We start from the raw sequence: 20,323 nt of genomic DNA, 5'->3' as shown, positions 1-20,323 counted from the left end.
AAGTCAGTTAAGTACCTTAAAGTGATGGCGCATGTAAACAAATGCTGCAGAGCAGTGGGATAGACGTGCAATACGGCGCAAATGTACTTTGGAAACCATCAAACCTTAGTGTTGTTGTTTGCTAAGCTAATACTTTAAAACAAGTTTAGTTATACAATAAAAGTGACTAAAGATGTCAGTTAAAAAGTGGAGCGTATGGAATGTGTGTGTGTGTGTGTGTAAAGAGACAGGATGAGTGTGTGTGATAGAGAGGATAGTGAAGGAATCTGGGAGCTCATTGGCTGACAGCTGGCAGACATTTTCCACACTGGTTGGCTAAGCCCCGCCCCTCTCCTCCCCATCCCCCTGCCCCGTCCACTGCCATGCTACAAAGTGAAGCTGACACACGTTCGATGATATCTCAATACTTTATCACGTCAGCCCTAAGCTACACCGTTCGCGCGCGTGCACACACACACAGACACGAGCAACGCAACACCAACATGGAGGAAGCTGATAGGGAGATGATGCAACAGGGAGGAGGGAGGGAGGGACTGAGAAAGTTGCAGGAAGTCGAACAAGATGGGAGACGGGAAGGGGGAAAAAGATTGAAAAGAGCATGAAAAAGTTCAGTGAACACTCTTAAAAGTGAAAGTGTGTGTGCGTCTGTGTGTGTGTGTGTGCGTGCGTGTGTTTTTCTGTCAAGAGAGTGTGAGCGTGGAGGATGGGTGCTGGCAGCTGAGTGTGAGATGGAAGCAGCAAAGTGATCTCCTGTGACTCCTCTTAGTGTCAACTTCCTGTTGCCAAGAGACACAGACTCTTTCATACGTTTGTGTGTGTTTTTTTAAACATCACCATCTATGTTGCCACATAGTTAGCCATGTTAGCACCCCGAGCTCCACTTCAGTTAGCATCTGTGAGTGCTAATGCATTACTTCAAACCAATAACAACTTAGTTTATTTTGTACAATGAGCTACTTCTTCAGCCAGAATTTTTCCTTTGAACTAACCCTCACCTGTAGAACATACATTACACAAGAGGACCGGCAAGCTAGTACTCTAGCAAGGCCCAGCATCACTATAGCTTCAGATGCTAATTTGTAGCACTGATGTAAGCAAAATAGTTTTGTTTTTTTAATCAGAACTTGCTACATGGTTGCAGAGATAAAGATGAAACATTTGTGGTGACATCTAGTGCACGTCCATTTTAAGGAATGTCGACAGGAATCCGGTCGGTGTACCATGATGTAGAGCGAGATGCAAGAGTTGAAAGAGGAAGGACAGTTAGGAGGTAATAAATAGTCAACATATGGTCACCGGATCCTCCCCCTCCCCCCATGCCTGTCTGATGCTAAACTCAGACTGTTAGCCGACACCCGCTAGCACGCCCTCAAAAAAAGAGAGATGTAAAGTGGGAGAAATAAGAAAAGCGATTTTACATCTGGGATGTTGACTTTAACAGCAGGTGTCAATTTTGACAGTTTGTCTCTCTTTGAGAGAGATGCTGACAGGCTAATCAGGCTGCTCGATGCTAGTTAGCCGACTAAACCTGACATGGAGTGTACGATCCATCCCCCGAAAACCTGCTAGACTGCTTAGCTGTCAAGTGTTACGTCCTCACACAGGTGCATCACACCACAAGCTTCTTGCTGTGAGTGTCATCCACTTAATTAGGGACAGGGAGCGTCCTAGTGCAACAAGAAGTCAGTCTTTATAAACTGTATGAAACGTTCAAACTAAGAAGTGAGGTAAAAGATAACAGTAGAGTGTAGTGGGATGACTTCCTTGCCTCCTTTGACTACTCCATCCATCTTTTTTTTCCATCTGAGAAGCTCTCCATCCTTCCTCTTCCTCCTCCTCTTGCAGCCATCTGTTGCTGTTCGTTTTGAGATGGCTGTAAAAACTGCTGCCTGAGCACTTCATCAGCCAATAGTGACACTTCTGTGTGTGTGTGTGTGTGTGTGTGTGTGTGTGTGCGCGTGCACAAGAGATGCAAATGTCAAAAAAAAAAATTAAAAAAATAATACTGAGACACAGCTGTGTGTGTGCACATATACATGCATGCACCTGCCACGGCCTTGTCATGACACAAGCAGGTCATTGGAAACATGCACACACACACACACACACACACACACACACACACACACACTCACACACACACACACACACACACTGGCAGTTGTCAACAGTCATTCTTCACAAAATAAAAATGTTAAGTAAAACAATGTACAGAAGTGGATCAATTATACACACTTACTGTGTGTGTTCTTGTCTTTCTATCTTTTATCTTTGTTTGCGACCCCCACAGCTTTACTGTAGGGACACTTTTTGTGGGAGTCACACAAGAAGTGTTCTCAATCGCAATGTTTTTATCTTTTAACTTTATTTACAAAACACTTTCAGCTCTTTTACGAACTTATTTGTACTGTATTGGGAATGTCTCTCTCTCTTTCTCTGTCACTCACTCACTCACACACACACACACACACACACACACACACACGCACACACACTGAGAGCTGGAAGAGGAAGTGGCCAGCTCTGGACAGCGTCTTCCTGTGGGGGAAGCTAAACAGGAAATGGTCATCATTTCTTCTCCACCACCACAATGGTCCCTCCCTCCTCCATCCACTCCTCTTGTCAAACTTTGTGTGCGTGTGTATATGTGGAGTCAGTGGACAGGTGTGTTAGCGCTATGGGGGACACATTGTAAACTGTCCCCTCTGGTCCAGTGGGCAGCAGGCCAAGATGCTGCTTTAGGACAGAGGTCACTCGGGTGCCACAAATACATGATGCTGCTTCGACCTCTGTTTGTACTCTCATGACATTAACATGTCCGTTACCAGGACGACATTGTTCAAACGCACATTTTTTTAAAGAATGAGTGACGAGCTACGGCGCCATCTTGTGGCTATCACGTGACATTGGTGTATTTCATGGTGGCGTTTCAGCAGCAGCCATGGAGGACGCCACAGGGGAGATGCAGGAAGTGGGAGGAGCCAACCTAGTGATGAACGGTGAAGAGGCGGACCTTAAGGAAGACACGCCCCAGAGTAGTATGAAATGTTTACGTGCATGGTAGGCTCTTATCAGCGGCCGTGATTTTAAGTGTATTAACGTTACCCTGCTCACTAGATGAACCCAACGCCGCCACGACAACAGCGAGCACAGACAAGACGCTACAGAGTGGCGATCAAGGGGGTGGCGGCAGCAGCGGAGGAGACTTGTCCTCCATCAACGCCATGATGTCAGCGGTGATGTCAGCAGCAGGGTCCATTAACGGTGAAGGAGAAGCAGGAAGTGACACCACCCCTGCCCCCTCCCCAAGGTAGCATCATGGCCGCCATGCAACCATCGCCATTGTGTTTAAATAAAGTTTAATCAACTCTGATGATGTTGTGTTTAAGTCCCTCTCCTAATAAGACATCAGCCCAGAGAGCGCCACCTAGCCGGAACGCACGACGCAACCAGGTGAGCAAAGGCCCGCCTCCATCTTTGAGGTCAAGGCCATCAATCACACAGCTTTGACGCGTCCGCTTTGTCTCCGGCAGGACACCAAAGAAGACCACTCGACTCACGTGTGTCCGCTATGTGACAAGAGCTGTCAGACGCAGCATCAGCTGACCATGCACATCAGACAGGTATGCAGGTACTTTGTTACTTAGTTACTTCTGTTGCCGTCAATGTAAACCGTGTTTCCTTTTTTGTTCACAGCACAACGCAGACACGGGGGCAACGGACCACTCGTGCAGCATTTGTGGTAAATGTCTGAGCTCGGCGTCGTCATTGGACCGTCACATGCTCGTGCACAGTGGTGAGCGACCTTACAAGTGCAACGTGTGCGGACAGACCTTCACCACCAACGGTAACATGCACAGGTACGTGCACGCTGGCCTGCCTTTTCACCTTAAACTCCCCTTGGAGCCAGGAGAAGTTATAAAATGCCACACACCCACACACACACTGTCTTAGTGACAGGAAGTTGGCCATTAACCCATTCTCCAGTCAACCATGATGGGAGAACGACTCCACTGGTCCTGTGTGTTAGTGTGTAGGGGGGTGTGCAGGAAGTGGAACTTTAAACCATCCAACCCCCACTCTATCTCTCTCTCTCTCTTACGCACACATGCAGATACACCCATCATTTATCAGTGAAGCCCAGCATAACATGACAAAACAATGGTCCCTGCAGCATGTGTGTGTGCACGTTCTTGTGTATCTTTGTATTTGAACATCTGTTGGCATTTGTAAGTTTCTGTCCAGTCTGAACTCTAGAACAGCACCCCCTGCAGGATGAGTTCTGTGAACAGCACCCCCTGCAGGATGAGTTCTGTGAGGTTGAAAGGACAGGAAAGTACAACTCCAGGCTCCTTAAACAGAGGCCGAGTGAAACATCCTTTTATAGCATCATCATTTACAACATCGGTGTCCAAATAGTTTTTAAAAGTTTGCCAGGTCTAATTAAAAAAAAAAAAAAAAGCAGTTGCAGGCTGAGAATGAAAGAACTTGGGACACTGGTTTACGTTAAATCACCACAAATTAAAGTAGTACACATGTTGCCCACCAGAGGACGCCAAAGACCCATCATACACGTATGACTTTTTCATTCAAATGAGTCTGTGAACCTTTAGTACCGCTGTCAACACAGAAAGTGGTTTGCTTACATGTCAACATTCTCAGTTTTAAAATAATATATGTGTGTAACAGTCAGCATGCCTCCTCACCCTCTAGTTAGTCGATGGAGGTGTCATGGAGGTGAGACAACAATTTAGGGCAGTTTGCCCTCCCCCCCACTTTGCTTCTCTTGGCTCACCTGTTTGATGAATAAAGTACTTCCTGTTAGTGGGTGTCACATGTGATGACTGCTGTCAGGACCTCTTTTGGGCGTCCTGTTTGGTCCTGTGGGCTTCTATTAATAGACACTCGCCTGTCTCCTCGCCTCCTTTATAAGCTTCCTTGTTCCTCTTTCCTTACCTGTGACATCAGAAAACATGAAGTTAATTTGTGTGATTTATCATAGTGGAGCACTGACCAGTTAACTATATCATGAATAAAGTGTTGGATGATAAGTTGCACAATGAAACCTCTCAACAGACACATGAAGATCCACGAGAAGGACCCGGCCAGCGGTCTGCTCCCCGTCAGCCCCCCCTCACCCACAAAGCGGCGGCGGCCATCCATGAAGAGGGGGCAAGGCATGGAGGATGAGAGCGGAGACGAGCCACCCTCCAAGAAGGTTACCTTGCGCGCTTTCTCACAGTTGCCAGTTTAAAGTTAATCATGTCGAAGGTGGAGCTAAATGATGATGATGTCATTCAGGTGACAGAGGACTCCGCCTTTAAGGAGCCCCCAGTGACTGCGCCGACGACGGTGGCGGTCCGATGCGTGGAGGAGGAGCTTCTTCCTTGCCCCATCTGCTTCAAGACCTGCAGCAGCAGACTGGAGCTGGATACACACATGGACACACACCCTGACACCACACTGAGGTACACACACACACACAACACAACACAACACAACACAAGGTTTGAGACAGCCAAGCCCCCATGAAGAGAGCCTGGCCTCCCATAAAGACAGTAAATTCATCCATCTGTGAGGGTCAGACAGAGAGGGAAGGGGAAGGATCAACGGCATGGATGGATTGGTGTTGGGAGGCGGGGGTCTTTCATGGTCCACTGGACATGGTTGCTGTGACGACTCTGTACCCCCCTCCTTCTCAAATGGCAACAAGGACAGTAGTCTGTCACCATAGCAACACAACAGTCAACACAAGTTTGAGCAAGTGTTAGATGAGGAGCAAGGAGGAGGAAAGATGAGAAGCAGGAAGTAGAATGAAAGAGGTCAGCAGGTGGCGCTGAGCTCCCAATGGAGGGTGTAAAGAATATTTAGAAGTAAATCCTCACTAATCAGTCCATAAGAGGATCCACTGTGGGAGGAGTGGGGGTGACTGGGGTAGTGGGGGAGGTGGTGCTTTAGGGTTGTCTTTGTTGATTGAACATTTTTTCCTTGGATATGTAGAAGCATAAAGTCTGTGTGATTACTACTGCTTCTTTAGTCGTCTACAGTAGACTAGTTATCCTTGCTCAAGAGAAATATCACCACCTAGCGGCTATATTGAACAGTGAAAATGAAAGCACATCTTCAAGCTAGGAAGCTAGGAAGCCCCCACCCCTAGAGAAGTCCACATATGAAAATATGTTCTTGTGTTTCCAGGTGCGACTTCTGCTGCCTTTCTTTTCGAACCCACCGTGGCTTGTTGCGTCACAACGCAGGCGTCCACAAGATCCTTCCCCAAGACCCCAGCGGCCGCCCCTTCATCCAGAACAATCCCTCCATCCCCACCGGCTTCAACGACTTGGCCTTCATTGATTTCTCCTGCAAGAAGTTTGCTCACATTGCACAGGTAACCATCCACTGCCATCTTTGATAAGTTCACTGCCTGTGTCTGAGTGTCGGATGGGTCTTCACCTTGTGGTCTCGGTCAGGTCTGGTGCGAGACGAACCTTCGTCGCTGCGTCAGTAAGTTCCACCGCTTTGTGTGCGAGTGTTGCGATAAGGCGTTCCCGCTTCGCTCAGCACTAGAGCTCCACAAAAGCACCATCCATGTAGACACGCCCACAGACGCCATCGAACATGAAACTGAGGGGAAAGAAGAAGCCGTCACCACAGAAAATGACATCAAGGAGCATCACAGTGATGCTGAGGATGTTCTACTTTCCCAGCAGTCCAATTTCCTGGAGGCACTGGGTCTCCAACACATTTCTAAGGTAGCGTGTCTTTTTGACGATAAACAAAACTGTTGTAAGGGCAAACGGATGTAATACTGACTTCTGCTTCATTTCACCCACAGGTCAAGTCCGGACCCACAGACGATGAGATCCACCAGGCCCACTTGGACAGCATCAAAGTGATCCATGTAGAGACGCTGAGCTCAAGTTTCCCGCAGGAGCACGCCTACCTGTCAGGTGGTCTGGGTCTGACTTTGGGGGTGGGCGGGCTGACAGCACTCAGCATCCCCCTGCTGGACCAGCCGGGCACCACGTCTACCTTGCAGGGTCTCTCTAAGAGGGACGCCCTCAGCCTGCTCTCCTTGCAGCCCTTTCAGGCGAGCTTCCTCATGCAGCCTGACGGAACTACGACTGCCGCTGGTGCAGCAACGTCTGGCATCAAACCTGGTGACGTGGGCGGGATCATGGAGCTGGCAGACATACAGCAAATGCTGAAAGTAGCCACTACAGCCCCCAATCAGATGGGACTGAGCATACCCCCCATAGCTAAAGCTACAGGGTTCACTGGAGGCCAAGGTGGGTGTGGCCTCAGGACATTGTGTTGTTATAAAATGCTTGTTTCTCTTAATTTATGTTTTTTTTTCCCTGCCATGCAGGTCAAGTCCAGAACCAAAAGGCGATGCCTCCATTGAAACCCAAGCCTCCGATCACGCCTCGCTCCAGCCTTACTGCAACAACGCCCCCACCTCTCCAGAGTTCCCAGCAGGCCTCACTGGGCTGCATCAGTCCAAGCCTGCCTCCCCCGACTCCCACCCTCTTCAAAACGCCCTCCTCCTCCTCTTCGTCCTCCTCGTCAGCAGCGGGTGGTGGCCACTTGGAAGCTGAGTGTCCTCTGTCTGATTCGCCGCCTGTGGCCACCACCGCTGTGCATGAAGAGGTGGGGCTTAGTGGGAAGAAACCAGGAAGCAAAGCAGTTAATGACGGCAGCGCCGCCAACGCTGGTTCGGCCAAAGGCTCCTTCCCGTGTCGCTTCTGTGACCAGGTGTTCTCCTTCTCGGGCGTCCTACAGGCTCACATGCGCTTCCATCTGGGTATCCTGCCTCATCAGTGCAACATCTGCGACTACGTGGCCCCCGACAAGGCCACACTCATACGACACTTGCGCACACACAGCGGCGAGCGTCCATACATCTGCCGCGTCTGCCACTATCCCTTCACTGTCAAGGCCAACTGTGAGCGCCACCTCAGGAAGAAGCATGCCAAGACATCCCGGAAGGACATTGAGAAAAACATCAAGTGTGTCTTTTCGACCACTCCAAACATCATCACAAACGCGATCACCACTGGCACCACCGCCGTGGACATCGGGACAGGAAGTGCCGGAGCAGAGACTGCGTGCCGGTTCTGCGGCGAGGACCTGAAGACGTACCGGGCCTTGCAGATCCACTTGCGCACGCACAACGGCTGTCAGAGGAAGCCATTTGAGTGCAGACGCTGTGGCGCCGCCTTCCTGGCCAAGCGAAACTGCATCCACCACTTGCTCAAGCAGCACCCCGAGGTGCAGGAGCGTGAGATCGAGGAGCACATTGCCACGCTTCAGCCCGCTGCCACTGTCACCTCTGCTCGTGCCCCACCGGTTACTGTGATGACTGCCAACGGGCTGAGTCAGCCACCCATCCAGGCCGTCAAGTTGGAGGGAGTGACTAACACCGTTTATCTTGAAGAACTGGACCAACCTCTGGATTTCTCTGCCAAAGGTCGTGGAGCCCATGTGGCATCTCCTGGGGTCAAAATGGAGACTCTCTCCCCTAGTCTGGACTGCCCTGCCCTGGACCAGCCCATTGACCTGTCCATACCCAGCAAGAGACAGAGGAGGGAAGCGGTCATTGTCAGTGAGAAACGGGAGATCAAGATGGAGCAAAATGGCGGCAACATCATCGAGCAGCACGTCGTCGCCAAAGAAGACAAGATGGGGGGCACGCTGCCTGTGGGCTGCTACCAATTCACCCCTGGATCCACACCTCCCCCCACTTCCCTCGCCAACCTCAGCACCTCTACACGACCTCAGCGCCTCAAGCCCCTCCTTCCAAAGCCTGCCTCCTCCACCTCTGCTCCTCCTACTGCCCTCAAAGAGCTCCCGCCTCTGGCATCCATAGCTCAGATCATCCACTCAGTGTCCGGCGCTCCAGACCTGCTGAAGAGGGAGGCGGCCTCGTTGGAGGGAAAACCTCAACCAGCTCCTGAATCCACCTCAGACGCTCCAGGAAGCTCCACCCTGCAGGAGATGCCAAGTGATGACAGCAACAGGTCAGAGAGCGACTCTCGATGTCAACTATCGTCATGTTGTTTATGATTGGAGTCATGTGTTTGCTTCATGTGGTTCTGTCCAACAGGAAGAGAACCAGGAAGAAGACTGCCACCCTTGCCATCAAGGACCAGAACATTCTGAGCAGCGCTGTCGACCTCGAGTCCAGCGGCGAGTTTGCCAGTGTGGAAAAGATGCTCGCCACTACAGATGCCAACAAGTTCAGCACCTACCTGCAGACGGGGGCCGGCGAACTTGCAGCCAAGAGAGGTCAGAGGGAGCAAAGGCCAAAGGTTCAAACACACGCCCTAACACACACCTGAGACTTAACACGTGTCTCTGAGCAGATGGCGAGCAAGAAGGAGGAGGCAGAGACAAGGACGGTGGCCCACGAGAGGAAGTGAAGACGTCAGTGTTGCTTCCGCAATCAAAAGGGAAGAAGAACGCATACTCCAACTCTGTCCAGAAGATGACGTGTCCCTTCTGTCCTCGAGTCTTCCCTTGGGCCAGCTCTCTGCAGAGACACATGTTGACGCACACTGGTAACGCTTGCCTCGCTACAATGCCATGTGATCAGCCATCTTGCTCTGCTCTGACCCAACGTGTGCATCCTCTTCAGGCCAGAAGCCGTTCCCGTGTCCACGCTGCGACGCCTTTTTCTCCACCAAGTCCAACTGTGAGCGCCACCTGCTGAGGAAGCACGGCGTCACAAACAGAACACTGCGACGCAACGGTGTCCTCGTCAAGAAAGAAGGCGACGAAGGCTCACACGAGAGCGCAGGTAGCAAAGCAGCTTGCTACCTGCGTGATGACATTGTCGTCATTATCGATGTTAAATGACATTGTGCTGGTTCTGATTCCGATTCTGATTTCTGTTTCCCACAGAGAGTCAGTCTGAGACGGAGCAGCTTGCAGCAGAACCTCAGAGCGCCGCTGATCCTTCAGCCATCGACGCCGCCCCTTCCACTGACCTCAAAGACACTCTCTCAGAGCCGCAGGGGGACGAGTTGACTCCAAGCAGCCCCATCCACAGGACCAGCTCAGGTAAGCCCCCCCAGCACATGCTAATTAAGAACACACTCATTCAGTGTTGATGACATCATCATGAATGTGTGTTACCAGGGTCCAGTCCTGCTCAGCAAGCAGAACCAGAACCTCCTGAGCAGCCAGACCAGCAGGGGGCATCAGAGACGGAAACAGAACCATCTAAACTAGCTCCACCCACAACCAAGGCAACATTTATTTTTTTTTTTTTAATTACTATACATTTAGCTCAATTAATTAATTAATTAATTAATTAAATCAATTTCTATTCATCTATCATCAGCTGGAGAACGCCGATGATGACGACTGTCACAGCAACAAAAGTTTGGACCTCAACTTTGGCAGGAAGCTCATCGATTTCAAGTTGTCTAGCTCCGCCCCCTCCACTGAGAGTGCACAAGAAGTGACGGACAAAGACAATACCAGCAGCACCACCGCCTCCTCAGCTAGCCCTGCCCCCGCCGCGAAGCCTCAGCCAGAGTACAAGCACGTGTGTCGCGTGTGTAAGAAGAGTTTCCGCTATGCCACGACCCTTGCTCGCCACGAGAGGGCGCACCTGAGCGAGGAGACACCCGCCAAGGAGGGGCCACCGGAGACAGAGGAGGCGGCGGAGAGCAATGCCGCCAAAGTGCCAGAAGATGAGAAAGAGGAGGAGCCTAAGAAGAAGGAGGCGGATCCCGAGGAGGGCGCCGGCATGAGCGAAGCAGGCGAAAGCGGCGAGTCGGAGGAGGAAGACAAGGAAAAGGAGGAGCGCAGCGACGAGGAAGAGCCAAAGAGCGCCGAGGGTGGAGATGTGTCAGGAGGCCGCGTGGACAAACGCAAGAAGATCTGCAACGTGTGCGCCAAACGCTTCTGGTCTCTGCAGGACCTAACCCGACACATGAGGTCACACACAGGTAGGCCCCATCCACATGCTAATACTTCCTTCTCTTGACATCAGCTTACCCCCGCTCGTTGTCATGCAGGCGAGCGTCCGTATCGCTGTCAGACATGCGAGCGCACCTTCACACTCAAGCACAGCCTGGTCCGCCACCAGCGCATCCACTCCAAGAGCCGCGATGCCGATGCCGCCAGCGAAGACGGAGACTCTTGCGCTGCCACACCCACCTCCACCTGCCCGCCTTCGGAAAACGAGAGCGAGAGCGCCAAGGACCTGGAGGAGGTGGACGCTGCTGAACTTGAGAGAAGTTCTGATCCTGAACCAGCTGAGGCCCCATCCACCATTTCTGAGGAGGCATCTGACCGATGTGCAACCACCCAGGATGCCAATGACACCGAGAGGAGTGACACGGCTGGAGATGACTTTTCCAAAGACCCGCCCTCAGCCTCGGGCTCTGCCCCTGCTGAGGCCATCATCCAGGGCCTCCTGGAGATCCACGCCCCGTCCCCCATGGATCACATGCTGCCCAATGGGGAGCCCCCCTTGGTGGGTGTGGACTGAGGATGCCTTACCTTTAAGAAGCCTTGAAGTGCCTTACTACTCGTCCATCTTCATCACTGAGGAGGATGATGATGATGATGACGTCCTTTTTATAGCTTTTTAACTTTTTTTGGAAAATCAAGCTGGCCAATGGCTGCGTGTCACAGGACAAAAGAGCACGTGCCAAGAGATGCCTCTTGTAACTGGAAAAGATGGGGGACAGACTTGCCGCCGCCCCTCTGTTTGTGTGAGAGGGAGGGGCGGCTCACACCTTAGTGAACTTCTCAGTTTATTCCAACGTGCACAACGTCGCACAGGAGGACTTTTCTCAGTTTTGGGTGACTTTTTGGTGTCGGGAGGGAATTTTTCTGGTTTTCTTTTTTTTTTTGTTAATATTATATATAAGTGAACAAATCAAATTTAGTGGTGTAAGTGTGTGCGTGCGTATGTGCGTACTCTTGTCGGCTTTCTTCTGGTGCCTCGGCCGCGTTCGCACTGACCCGGGTCCAATTTACCTCAACACGTCAATCACGTCTTCCCTCGAGCTAGCATGGCTAACTGTTAGCTAGGCCGCTGAGCTCACAGCTAAGCACAGCTAGCGTGTCATTTGGTCCATGCTAGCCCTGCTTTGTGCAATTAGCCTTAACGCACAAGAAATAGTGATTAGCTTTGGCTTAGCATCACCTCAGCTTCTTAAGGGCTAACACTACTTAGCTGCATTTATTAGCCTGTACCTGTCAAGGGCTAACATATCAGTTCCAGTGGTCACGTGTTTGTTATGAGCCTAAGCTCAGATATGAAGTCATGGGGTAAACGCACACTTTTGGCGAGTGGACCAGGCCAGCTAACAAGCTAACACACAGTGAATAGCTTCGAACTAACAGAAGGCTGTGCTTGCCTGCTACAAGTATTAGCATGTATGCCCTAATTTAACACGCTTTCTCTCTGATTACTTTCTACTTTCTCATGAACTCAAAGAACTTTTAATACTTTAAATACTAATTATTTTTCTTTTTCAAAAAATGGCGTCAAAGACAATCAAGTTGAGGACAAAAAAAGATTGCTAGAATGAAAGTACAACACCATGTTGTGTCACTGGATTCATAGCAGCCACGTTGTTTTTTTGCTGAGGGGGGCGGGGTCTTTTTGTTTTGAGATGGGTTTTTTTTATATAACAACCAACCTCTAAATAAAATTTAAAAAAATAAACCTAAGAAGTTGACAAAAGCAATAGCAACAAACTAACTTCATTGGTCTGACTGGACATCAACTGTACTGCTGCTAGTACTGTAATACTAGTACCACAGCTTACTTGTACGGCAGCCACTTTGTCAGACATCCTCCAGCACTTTGACTTGTTTGTTTGGGGTGCTTCCTATCATCTCATTAAGTTCGTTTCCTCTGACAAAGTGTCGAGATTAAAAGCACACTATGTGATGAAATAGTTTTAAAATGATTCTTTAAGTTCCTCACAAAAACGTCTTGAACCAATGCTAAATGTCCAAGTAGCATGGCGAAGTTTCCATATTCCCGCTTAACAGCAAATGTCGCCACTGTTATCGTTTTAAGTCAGTTTGAGTACGGTTTGTTATCAAAATATTTAAAGTTGTAATAGAACGTTGGCTTTTGTCCACTTAAACGATAATTATTTAATTTTTAATGCTCACCACCAGTCAAGGGAACTGTTCTTCCTAGCTAGCAAAAAATAGCTGAGCCGTGTGCCCCGCCCCTTTCCAACATGACGTGTGACTTGAGTGCGCGAATCCTGGACTTCCGCGTTGATTGTTTTTTATGAAAATGTATTTATTTGGAGCCCTGGTGTGGGTGCATGCGCTACCTGACGAGGAGAAGCCATGTTTGGGGGAAAAAATGTCTCACGTTGATGGTTGGCGTGTTGATGACGTCACTGTGTCACGAGCACGCGCAGCTGGCCGGGCTGCAAACGAGCAATAAGAATCCAAAAGAGGAAAAAAAAGCTTTAAATCCATTAAAGTCCATTTTGTTGCTTCTTTTTCTTCATCAAATTTAAAATGTGTTTAAAAACTGTGAAAATTTATTTTTGTTCTCTTTTGGGTGACTTTTAGGATAGTTTTGCATGTTAATCAAATATGGTTGTTGATTTCTTTCCACACACAAACACAGATGTCGAAATAAAAGTATGATGTTGCTCTCAGGGTTGTTGACACTTTCTAACAAAGTCGTTTTGTTTTCCTGAGTTGCAAACTGTAATGATTTAATTTCATGTTCTGTCAATCACTACATAAGCACTTGACTGTGAACACACACTCACACTCATACACACACACACTCTCAAAGGTCACACAGCATGAAGACACAAGTGTGTATTCAAGACAATTAAAATGCAAACAAATAAAGATGAGTCAAACGTTGGTCCTTTGTTTCTCGGCGTGCGTGTTGTCACAAAGTGATGCCACTTTTCGGTTGTCCTTGCTTTGATAGCATTTTTTTTCCCAAACTTTATTTACACTTTTGAACAATCACTTTTAATTTGATGAATCCTCAAAAACAAAGCACAGAGTGTGGACAAAAGTATTGGGACAATTACAGGAAGTGAACCTTTTGGAGAGCGTCTGACAATTCTTCAAGTTGGAAGTGTGCAATTGTCCCAAATGTCTTCCTAAGACAAAGATGTTTTGTTCACTTAGCATGGCATATATTGATATACACTGGATTGCTTTTAGCATCTTTAATGTATGAAAATGTACCCAACATCCTTCAATTTTTGTGTATGCGGCCCTTACTGGAAAAAGTTAGGACACTCCTGGTATAAAAAGTCAGACAGTGGAGGCCTTCATCAGCGCCTGTTCGCCAAACAGCTGAGTGAAGTGAAGCACATGTTCTTCGCAGTGCTCTCCTGCATGCACGCAAGCACAGACACACACACACACACACACACACACACACACACACACACACACATTGATGATGACGAGGTTATAAGATGGCGTGTCAAGCGTGCACACCTGCGTTGAAGGCGGGGCTTCCCCTGAGCCGCTGGTTCCTCTGCTGGAAGGACCTGAAAACGGTGTAGAACAACATGTTGTCCCCAGTCTGCCGAGCGGCGTCCAGAAACTTGCGGGCGGACATGTTGTCGTGAGCACCTGCGCCATATAGACAACATGGATTAGCTCTCCGTATAAAGCAGCGATGTCATGTGACGGCGTAGAGCGGCGTACCGACGCTGCGGATGAACCGGAGTGCAGCCAGAACCTGCTGCTTGGACAGCAGAACCTCCACGATCTCGTCGTTGGCTGTCGACAGGCGCTACAACACAACACAGAGTATGTTATTTAACGAAGACAATGACGACAGGTTATTGTCCGTTACCTTCAACATGTCAAGTGACAGCTGGTGGGCAGGAGGGTACGTGCTTTCCAGAGACAGAAGCAAGCAGGCCTGAAGGTCACAACATGAATGGCCATGTTACATGCTATCAGCTAGCCGGCTATTACCAGCAACACCATACAGGACAGTGTAATATCACATTTCAATTAGCATTATTATCTTAATTGGGATGAAACATATCACACCCTAATTAAACTGAATTCATTTAGAGTGAAATGTATTGCACTGTAATTTGAGTGAGTCATTGTATTGTAATGGGAGTGAATTCTATGACAACTCAATTGGAGTGAATTGCATCATACAAGTACTATATCTTCATAGGAGTGTATCATATCACTATAATTGGAGCGAATCATAACGTATCAGCTCTTAAATTAAGTGAATTGTATAATTTCTTACTTTGAGTGAATCGTATTTCATCGCGTAGAATCTTATAATTAAGAGTATTATGAATCACATTGCTCCTTGTTTGGAGTGAATTATACTGTATCGCAATTCATCTTAATTGGATTGAATCGAAACACATCATGATAAAAGTACAGTATTGTGAATCGTATTGTATCTTAGTTAGAGTGAATTGTACAGTATCGCAAGCTAACTGGAGTGAATCGCATCGACTGCATCTTCAATGGAGAAAATCATTCCATTCCATTCCATTCCATTTTCCTCCGCTTATCCGGGTCCGGGTCGCGGGGGCAGCAGTCTCAGTAGGGAAGCCCAGACTTCCCGGTCCCCGACCACCTCCTCCAGCTCCACCGGGAGGACACCGAGGCGTTCCCAGGCCAGCTGTGAGACATAATCCCTCCAGCGTGTCCTAGGTCTTCCCCGGGGCCTTCTCCCGGCTGGGCATGCCCGAAACACCTCACCAGGGAGGCGTCCGGGAGGCATCCGGACTAGATGCCCGAGCCACCTCAGCTGGCTCCTCTCGATGTGAAGGAGCAGCGGCTCTACTCTGAGCTCCTCTCGGATAACCGAGCTCCTCACCCTGGGAGAAAATCATACTGTACCATAAAACTGGAGTGATTTGAATCACATCATTCGAGTGAATGTCTGTGTCTATCTTAATTTGAGTCAATCATGTCAAATTGTAATTGGAGTGATGATCACGTCGCATCTTCAAAGAAGAGAGTCGTACCAGCATATCGTATTTGTGTTGTGTCCAATCTTACTTGGAGTGAATCAAACTGTATTGCATGGAATCTTATATGGAGTGAATCAAATCCCATCACAATTGAGCGCGTTGTGAATCGTACAGTATCGCAAGCTAACTGGAGTGAATACTGTAGATACTGTATTATATAATTTTTGTGAATTGGATCAGATGATAATTTGAGTGAATGTCATTGTATCTTAACTTGAGTTCACAGTGATGTCATCGTCACTTTATCAGTTATTTGCTGACTGAGGGATTCCTACAAACACCAGTCTAGGACCAGTCTTGTCCAGTGTGTCTCACCAGAGGTTTGGAGTCAGTGAGGACGTGATACTGGAGGAACTGATGCAACATGTAGAAGAGGTTGTGCTGCACCAGGGTCTTGATGACCAGCTCGTACAAATAATGCTGACACAGCAAATAGAAAAATGAAGGTAAAATGTTGTTTGGGGATGATACTGTATTTTCAAGAGGCATCACTCTGCTGCTTTCTTACCTGCACGGTGATCTGGAAATGATTTAAGGAACGGATGTACTCCATCAACACGGCAATGGTGAACTTGTGGGTGGCGCCCTACAAACAGATTTTACCGCCCTATGAACACACGGCATTGCTTAAAAATGTTTTATTCCTACCTTCCTCTCCGTAAAGGCAGACAAGACGTGCGTGTACATGTCTGACTGGTCGATGACAGCCTGAGTTCTGATCGGTCGCTTCTGAGCGGCGCTGCCTCTTGCTGGACCTAACTCCATCGCCTTCGAATGAGGACAAAGAATTGACACCCGGCCCCGAATTGCCTCCCCCTCTAATAACGTCCCTCACCAGAGTGTAGCTTTGCTCCGCCTCCAGGAAGTCCTTGTACACCTGATTGAGCTTGTCAAAGACGGTCGCCACCACAGGAAGACTCCCCTTCTCTTCACCTTCCAGAACTGGCCACATACATTAGCATTAGCTTGCTTGCTAATGTGGATTCAACCTGTTTCCATGGTAACCAAGCAGAAACAACCGTACGCTGAGAGCAGACAGACAGGATGACCATCTTGCAGTCTTTGCGACGCAACAGGAAGTCCATTAGTTTGCCCTTGTCACTCAGCAGGTTGACGGTCGGCGTGAGCTTCACGTGAAGGTACCACAAGTAACCTGAGGGGGGGGTGACAACGTGCTCCATCACACACCATCAGCATGTCATTGTCTTTATGTGTTCATTTGACACCTTCGCTGGCGCTGATGATGATGTCAGGTTGGAAGACACTCCAGGAGGACGAGTCTGGTGTGAAGGTTAAGGTCAACGAGACAGACAAACAAACAACAGCGAACAAACATGTTCAGGATACATAGCTGGCACGGGACCGGAGGCTGTGAGGGCACCACTGCTGGACCTACAAACATTGAAAGCAACTTTATTAGTTATATTTACAACCACTGCAACATGCCTGAGGCATAAAGACAAATTAAATACAGTGTTTTGCAACCACTTCCACAAATACATTTGGACCACCGCAAATAGATTTGGGGCTATCTGGGGCTATCCACCCTTAATCTTAAACATATTATTTATAAGGGGACTGTCTGCGAACCAAGCTTGTTGTTCCAGCTCGGTACAGTAGATGGCTTCTTACCACACCTCTTTCGCACCTCTTTCGTAGGTCTGCCAGAGAATAAGAAGACGTCGCAGGAGAGATCAGTGTTGCCAATATGTATTTACAGAGTATTCAGACCCCTCTAGATTCTGTTTTTCAATGTGACTTTTTCTGGTCTTATCGGACACTTTTGGAGACTAACATGAAAGCAGGGATAGTTCTTTTTAACGAGCAGCCAGTGCTGCTATAGGCTCCCCCATCTAAAAGCACTCACAGGTGCTCCGTCTTACTTGTGACATTGAAAAAAAAAAAAAAAAACACATACAAAAAGAAGCGTCAGAAGCAAGTTAATTTGTATTTCTAAATTTATTTGTCATTTTTGGTCTACTACAGCATCTATAAAAATGACATGCACATGTGTCATGGCCAATTATTGCCCCCATCTTTGCCACGAATAGTTTGCCGTACTGTGGGAAAGACAGAAATACCAAAATTGCACAAAATAAATAAAGCCACATGATTTTAAAAATATAAAAATGTTTAATCCCACATATTTATAATCAGCGGTACACACTTGTTTCCAGGGCTTGCTTTGCAAAATAAGATATTTTTTTAACTAAAAACCCAACGTCATTATTTTTTTTACTTGCTGCCTACAACCCATCCAGAAAGGTGGATTATCATTAAACTAGTGTGTGTATGTGTGTGTGTGTGTGTGTGTATGTGTTGACCACGTACCTGCCAGTGGAATCCTACAGGGATGTATAGAGCGTGCAGGTAGAACAGGCTGATGCGTACTTATGGCGCCGTCTGACTCCTTCAACTTGATGTCAAAAATCAACGACGTCTGAAAAAAAACCACACACACACACACACACACACACACACTCTGGAGTTTGCATAGTACATGTAACAACTCATTGGTATATCCATTGACTTGCACACACACACACACACACACACCTGAGAGCTCTGATGATGGACCACCACCAGGTTGTCGACAATGTTGAGAGCAAACTTTCCCGTTGTGTTCAACTTCAACACATGTGTCTTCTTGCACACGCCCTCCCTACAACAAACATATGTTGAGATTTTAAATTGAACATGTTTAGTGAATGATGTGCGTGTGGGTGTACCTCGCTAAATGGTAGAGCACCACCTCTGCACTGGGACTGTTGGCCGTCCTGGAGTGATGTTTCAGGTACATCACGTAGAGTTGACTATAACTGTCAAGACATACCGTACATGTTAGTGTAGAGGAGACTGAGTGCAGCAGCACCAAAGGGGAGACTATTGAGTGTAAGTGTCAAGGTAAAGAACAGCAACAGGCTAATCAGTAGCATGCAGTGATGAAAGGCTAATGAAGCAACTTACATGGTCGCCATGGCAACATCCCTCTCTGACAGGCTGAGTTTGGCAGGCTTGGGGACGACGGGAAGCTCAATCTCAAACTTGGACATCTTGGACATACTCCCAGTCTTAGCAGGAGAAACACACACACGGAGTCATGCACATGCACACATGCATAGACGCATAGATCGAGATCTGACCCGAAAGGCAAAGGGCTGCAGGACGTTGCCTTGCACTGTGGTGGACAGCAGGATGACGGCCGTCTCGGGACAGTACTGGTACCAGTTGACGTTGATGCTGTGGCTCTTGAGCAGTTTGACTGTGCGCTTGTCCGGAAACACCTGAACAGAATACAAGTGTGAGTGGAGCCAAGACACATTTAAAAGAAAACCTCAAAGCGTACCTGATAGAACTCGATGCCCTGGTCACTAATGAAGACAATCTCGTTCCAATTGGTCCAGCAGAAGCCGAGGAGGTTTGCATTCTTCATCTGAACAAGGAGGTCACATTGAGGTGAGCAAGGCTTGCTGTGATTGGTCGCTTATTTTTACGGCTCACCTTACACTCGTGTGTGAACTCTGTGTGAGGGTACTCAGGAATGAAGTTGATGAAGTCCTTCAGAGGAATCACAATGTCAATTTGTGATCCAACATACTTCACTTGTCTATAAGTCAATCACAACTCACCACAGACTTGGACGTTCTTTGCACAGCCAAAATTTTGTTTCCAATGGAAAACTTGATGCACTTCACTTCTCCCTTGTCGTCCATCCTGAAGAGAAAACAGACGCGTGCATTTTCAACTCGTTTGTCCCATACAAGGTGACGTACCTGAAGGCAACGGAACTCTTGTCGTCCGGTCCTTTGACCACCACCCCCGTGGCGCCACCTGAACGCACCGCGAACACCTGAAGGCAGCACAGAACTGTTAGTGTCAAACCAACTCAATAAATTCATGTTCACTTCATGGAACTTATTGCCGCAATGAAAGCGTCCCAACATTTGTGGTTTTTTGTTGTTGTCATTCAATTCGTGATGTGAATTGTTTACTGTCAAGTCAGCTGACCCAGCTAACTAGCATGCTAATAGGCTAGCCGACCTGCTTGTTGGCTTCATCGAAGAAGACGTTGTTGACGCTCGAAGCATTTTCAAACTGCACGGGGTTGTCACTAAGTTCCAAGTAGTGTTCACCACTCATACTAAATATCCGCTCGCTCTTTATTCCCGTATTTTAGCGACAGAACATTCAACTGCACATTCGGAAATGTCACTGCGTTATGCCTTGTTTGGCTTCCGATGGAAGGTTTCACAATAAACGTCGTTAATCTTTTGACAGTTGTGACAAAACCCAAACCCGCGGTTCTACAAGACGTTTCTTCATATGACAACGGAGTT

At 48.1% G+C, this 20,323-nt stretch overlaps 2 protein-coding genes and 1 long non-coding RNA gene across 10 annotated transcripts in view; 1 reads left to right on the top strand and 2 right to left on the bottom strand.

Annotated features, from left to right (window-relative positions):
- Positions 1 to 10,124, bottom strand: part of LOC129173851 (uncharacterized) — a 22,780-nt gene extending 12,656 nt beyond the window's left edge. Inside the window, exons 1-2 of the long non-coding RNA XR_008567313.1 lie at positions 5,067 to 10,124; positions 4,796 to 4,956 (exon numbers count right to left, since the gene is read on the bottom strand). This is a non-coding gene — a long non-coding RNA (uncharacterized LOC129173851). The remainder of the gene's footprint in view (positions 1 to 4,795; positions 4,957 to 5,066) is intronic.
- Positions 1 to 13,869, top strand: part of rreb1a (ras responsive element binding protein 1a) — a 24,885-nt gene extending 11,016 nt beyond the window's left edge. For 2 of the 5 annotated variants that reach the window (XM_054765071.1, XM_054765074.1), the window contains 18 exons: positions 2,934 to 3,035; positions 3,118 to 3,310; positions 3,390 to 3,453; positions 3,534 to 3,623; positions 3,697 to 3,860; positions 5,077 to 5,218; positions 5,302 to 5,468; positions 6,196 to 6,385; positions 6,468 to 6,749; positions 6,833 to 7,286; positions 7,367 to 9,017; positions 9,104 to 9,285; positions 9,363 to 9,557; positions 9,635 to 9,796; positions 9,901 to 10,059; positions 10,138 to 10,247; positions 10,343 to 10,955; positions 11,025 to 13,869. In XM_054765071.1, the coding sequence (XP_054621046.1) occupies positions 2,934 to 3,035; positions 3,118 to 3,310; positions 3,390 to 3,453; positions 3,534 to 3,623; positions 3,697 to 3,860; positions 5,077 to 5,218; positions 5,302 to 5,468; positions 6,196 to 6,385; positions 6,468 to 6,749; positions 6,833 to 7,286; positions 7,367 to 9,017; positions 9,104 to 9,285; positions 9,363 to 9,557; positions 9,635 to 9,796; positions 9,901 to 10,059; positions 10,138 to 10,247; positions 10,343 to 10,955; positions 11,025 to 11,500 (5,396 nt within the window). In that variant the 3' untranslated portion in view covers positions 11,501 to 13,869. Of the gene's footprint in view, positions 1 to 2,933; positions 3,039 to 3,117; positions 3,311 to 3,389; positions 3,454 to 3,533; positions 3,624 to 3,696; positions 3,861 to 5,076; positions 5,219 to 5,301; positions 5,469 to 6,195; positions 6,386 to 6,467; positions 6,750 to 6,832; positions 7,287 to 7,366; positions 9,018 to 9,103; positions 9,286 to 9,362; positions 9,558 to 9,634; positions 9,797 to 9,900; positions 10,060 to 10,137; positions 10,248 to 10,342; positions 10,956 to 11,024 lie in introns of all 5 variants that reach the window. The other 3 variants (XM_054765069.1, XM_054765072.1, XM_054765073.1) reach the window with 2 other exon arrangements.
- rmc1 (regulator of MON1-CCZ1) lies at positions 13,712 to 20,323 on the bottom strand. Of its 4 annotated transcripts, XM_054765078.1 has the most exons (21): positions 20,028 to 20,129; positions 19,760 to 19,836; positions 19,616 to 19,700; positions 19,488 to 19,544; positions 19,333 to 19,419; positions 19,130 to 19,270; positions 18,954 to 19,057; positions 18,716 to 18,805; positions 18,543 to 18,648; positions 18,318 to 18,426; positions 17,334 to 17,378; positions 17,213 to 17,266; positions 17,011 to 17,139; positions 16,822 to 16,928; positions 16,635 to 16,754; positions 16,495 to 16,572; positions 16,302 to 16,406; positions 14,828 to 14,896; positions 14,677 to 14,764; positions 14,464 to 14,601; positions 13,713 to 14,354 (listed from the first exon to the last, which is right to left on the bottom strand). In XM_054765078.1, exons 1-21 carry the CDS (start codon positions 20,124 to 20,126, stop codon positions 14,275 to 14,277), a joined length of 1,968 nt encoding a protein of 655 aa, XP_054621053.1. In that variant the 5' UTR covers positions 20,127 to 20,129; the 3' UTR covers positions 13,713 to 14,274. The 4 variants fall into 4 exon arrangements, with proteins under 4 accessions (XP_054621052.1, XP_054621053.1, XP_054621051.1 ...); XM_054765076.1 differs by having other exon boundaries at positions 13,713 to 14,117; positions 14,242 to 14,354; positions 19,616 to 20,322; XM_054765077.1 differs by having other exon boundaries at positions 13,712 to 14,354; positions 19,493 to 19,544; positions 19,616 to 20,323.

Source organism: Dunckerocampus dactyliophorus, chromosome 21 (assembly GCF_027744805.1).
Source record: "Dunckerocampus dactyliophorus isolate RoL2022-P2 chromosome 21, RoL_Ddac_1.1, whole genome shotgun sequence".
Taxonomy (NCBI): domain Eukaryota; kingdom Metazoa; phylum Chordata; class Actinopteri; order Syngnathiformes; family Syngnathidae; genus Dunckerocampus; species Dunckerocampus dactyliophorus.
Note: the sequence above shows the minus strand (reverse complement) of the source record. Positions and strands in the feature narration are given on the sequence as shown.

Bases quoted from the DNA above. Each gene is read 5' to 3' on its own strand.
- rmc1 (XM_054765076.1), bottom strand. From the start codon at position 19,930: ATGTTGGGACGCTTTCATTGCGGCAATAAGTTCCATGAAGTGAACATG. The intron at 18,806-18,953 runs GTAAGTTGCTTC...ATGTCTTGACAG, and splicing joins GATGTTGCCATGGCGACCAT to TTATAGTCAACTCTACGTGA. The intron at 14,765-14,827 runs GTAACGGACAAT...GTTGTGTTGTAG, and splicing joins TGTCACTTGACATGTTGAAG to CGCCTGTCGACAGCCAACGA.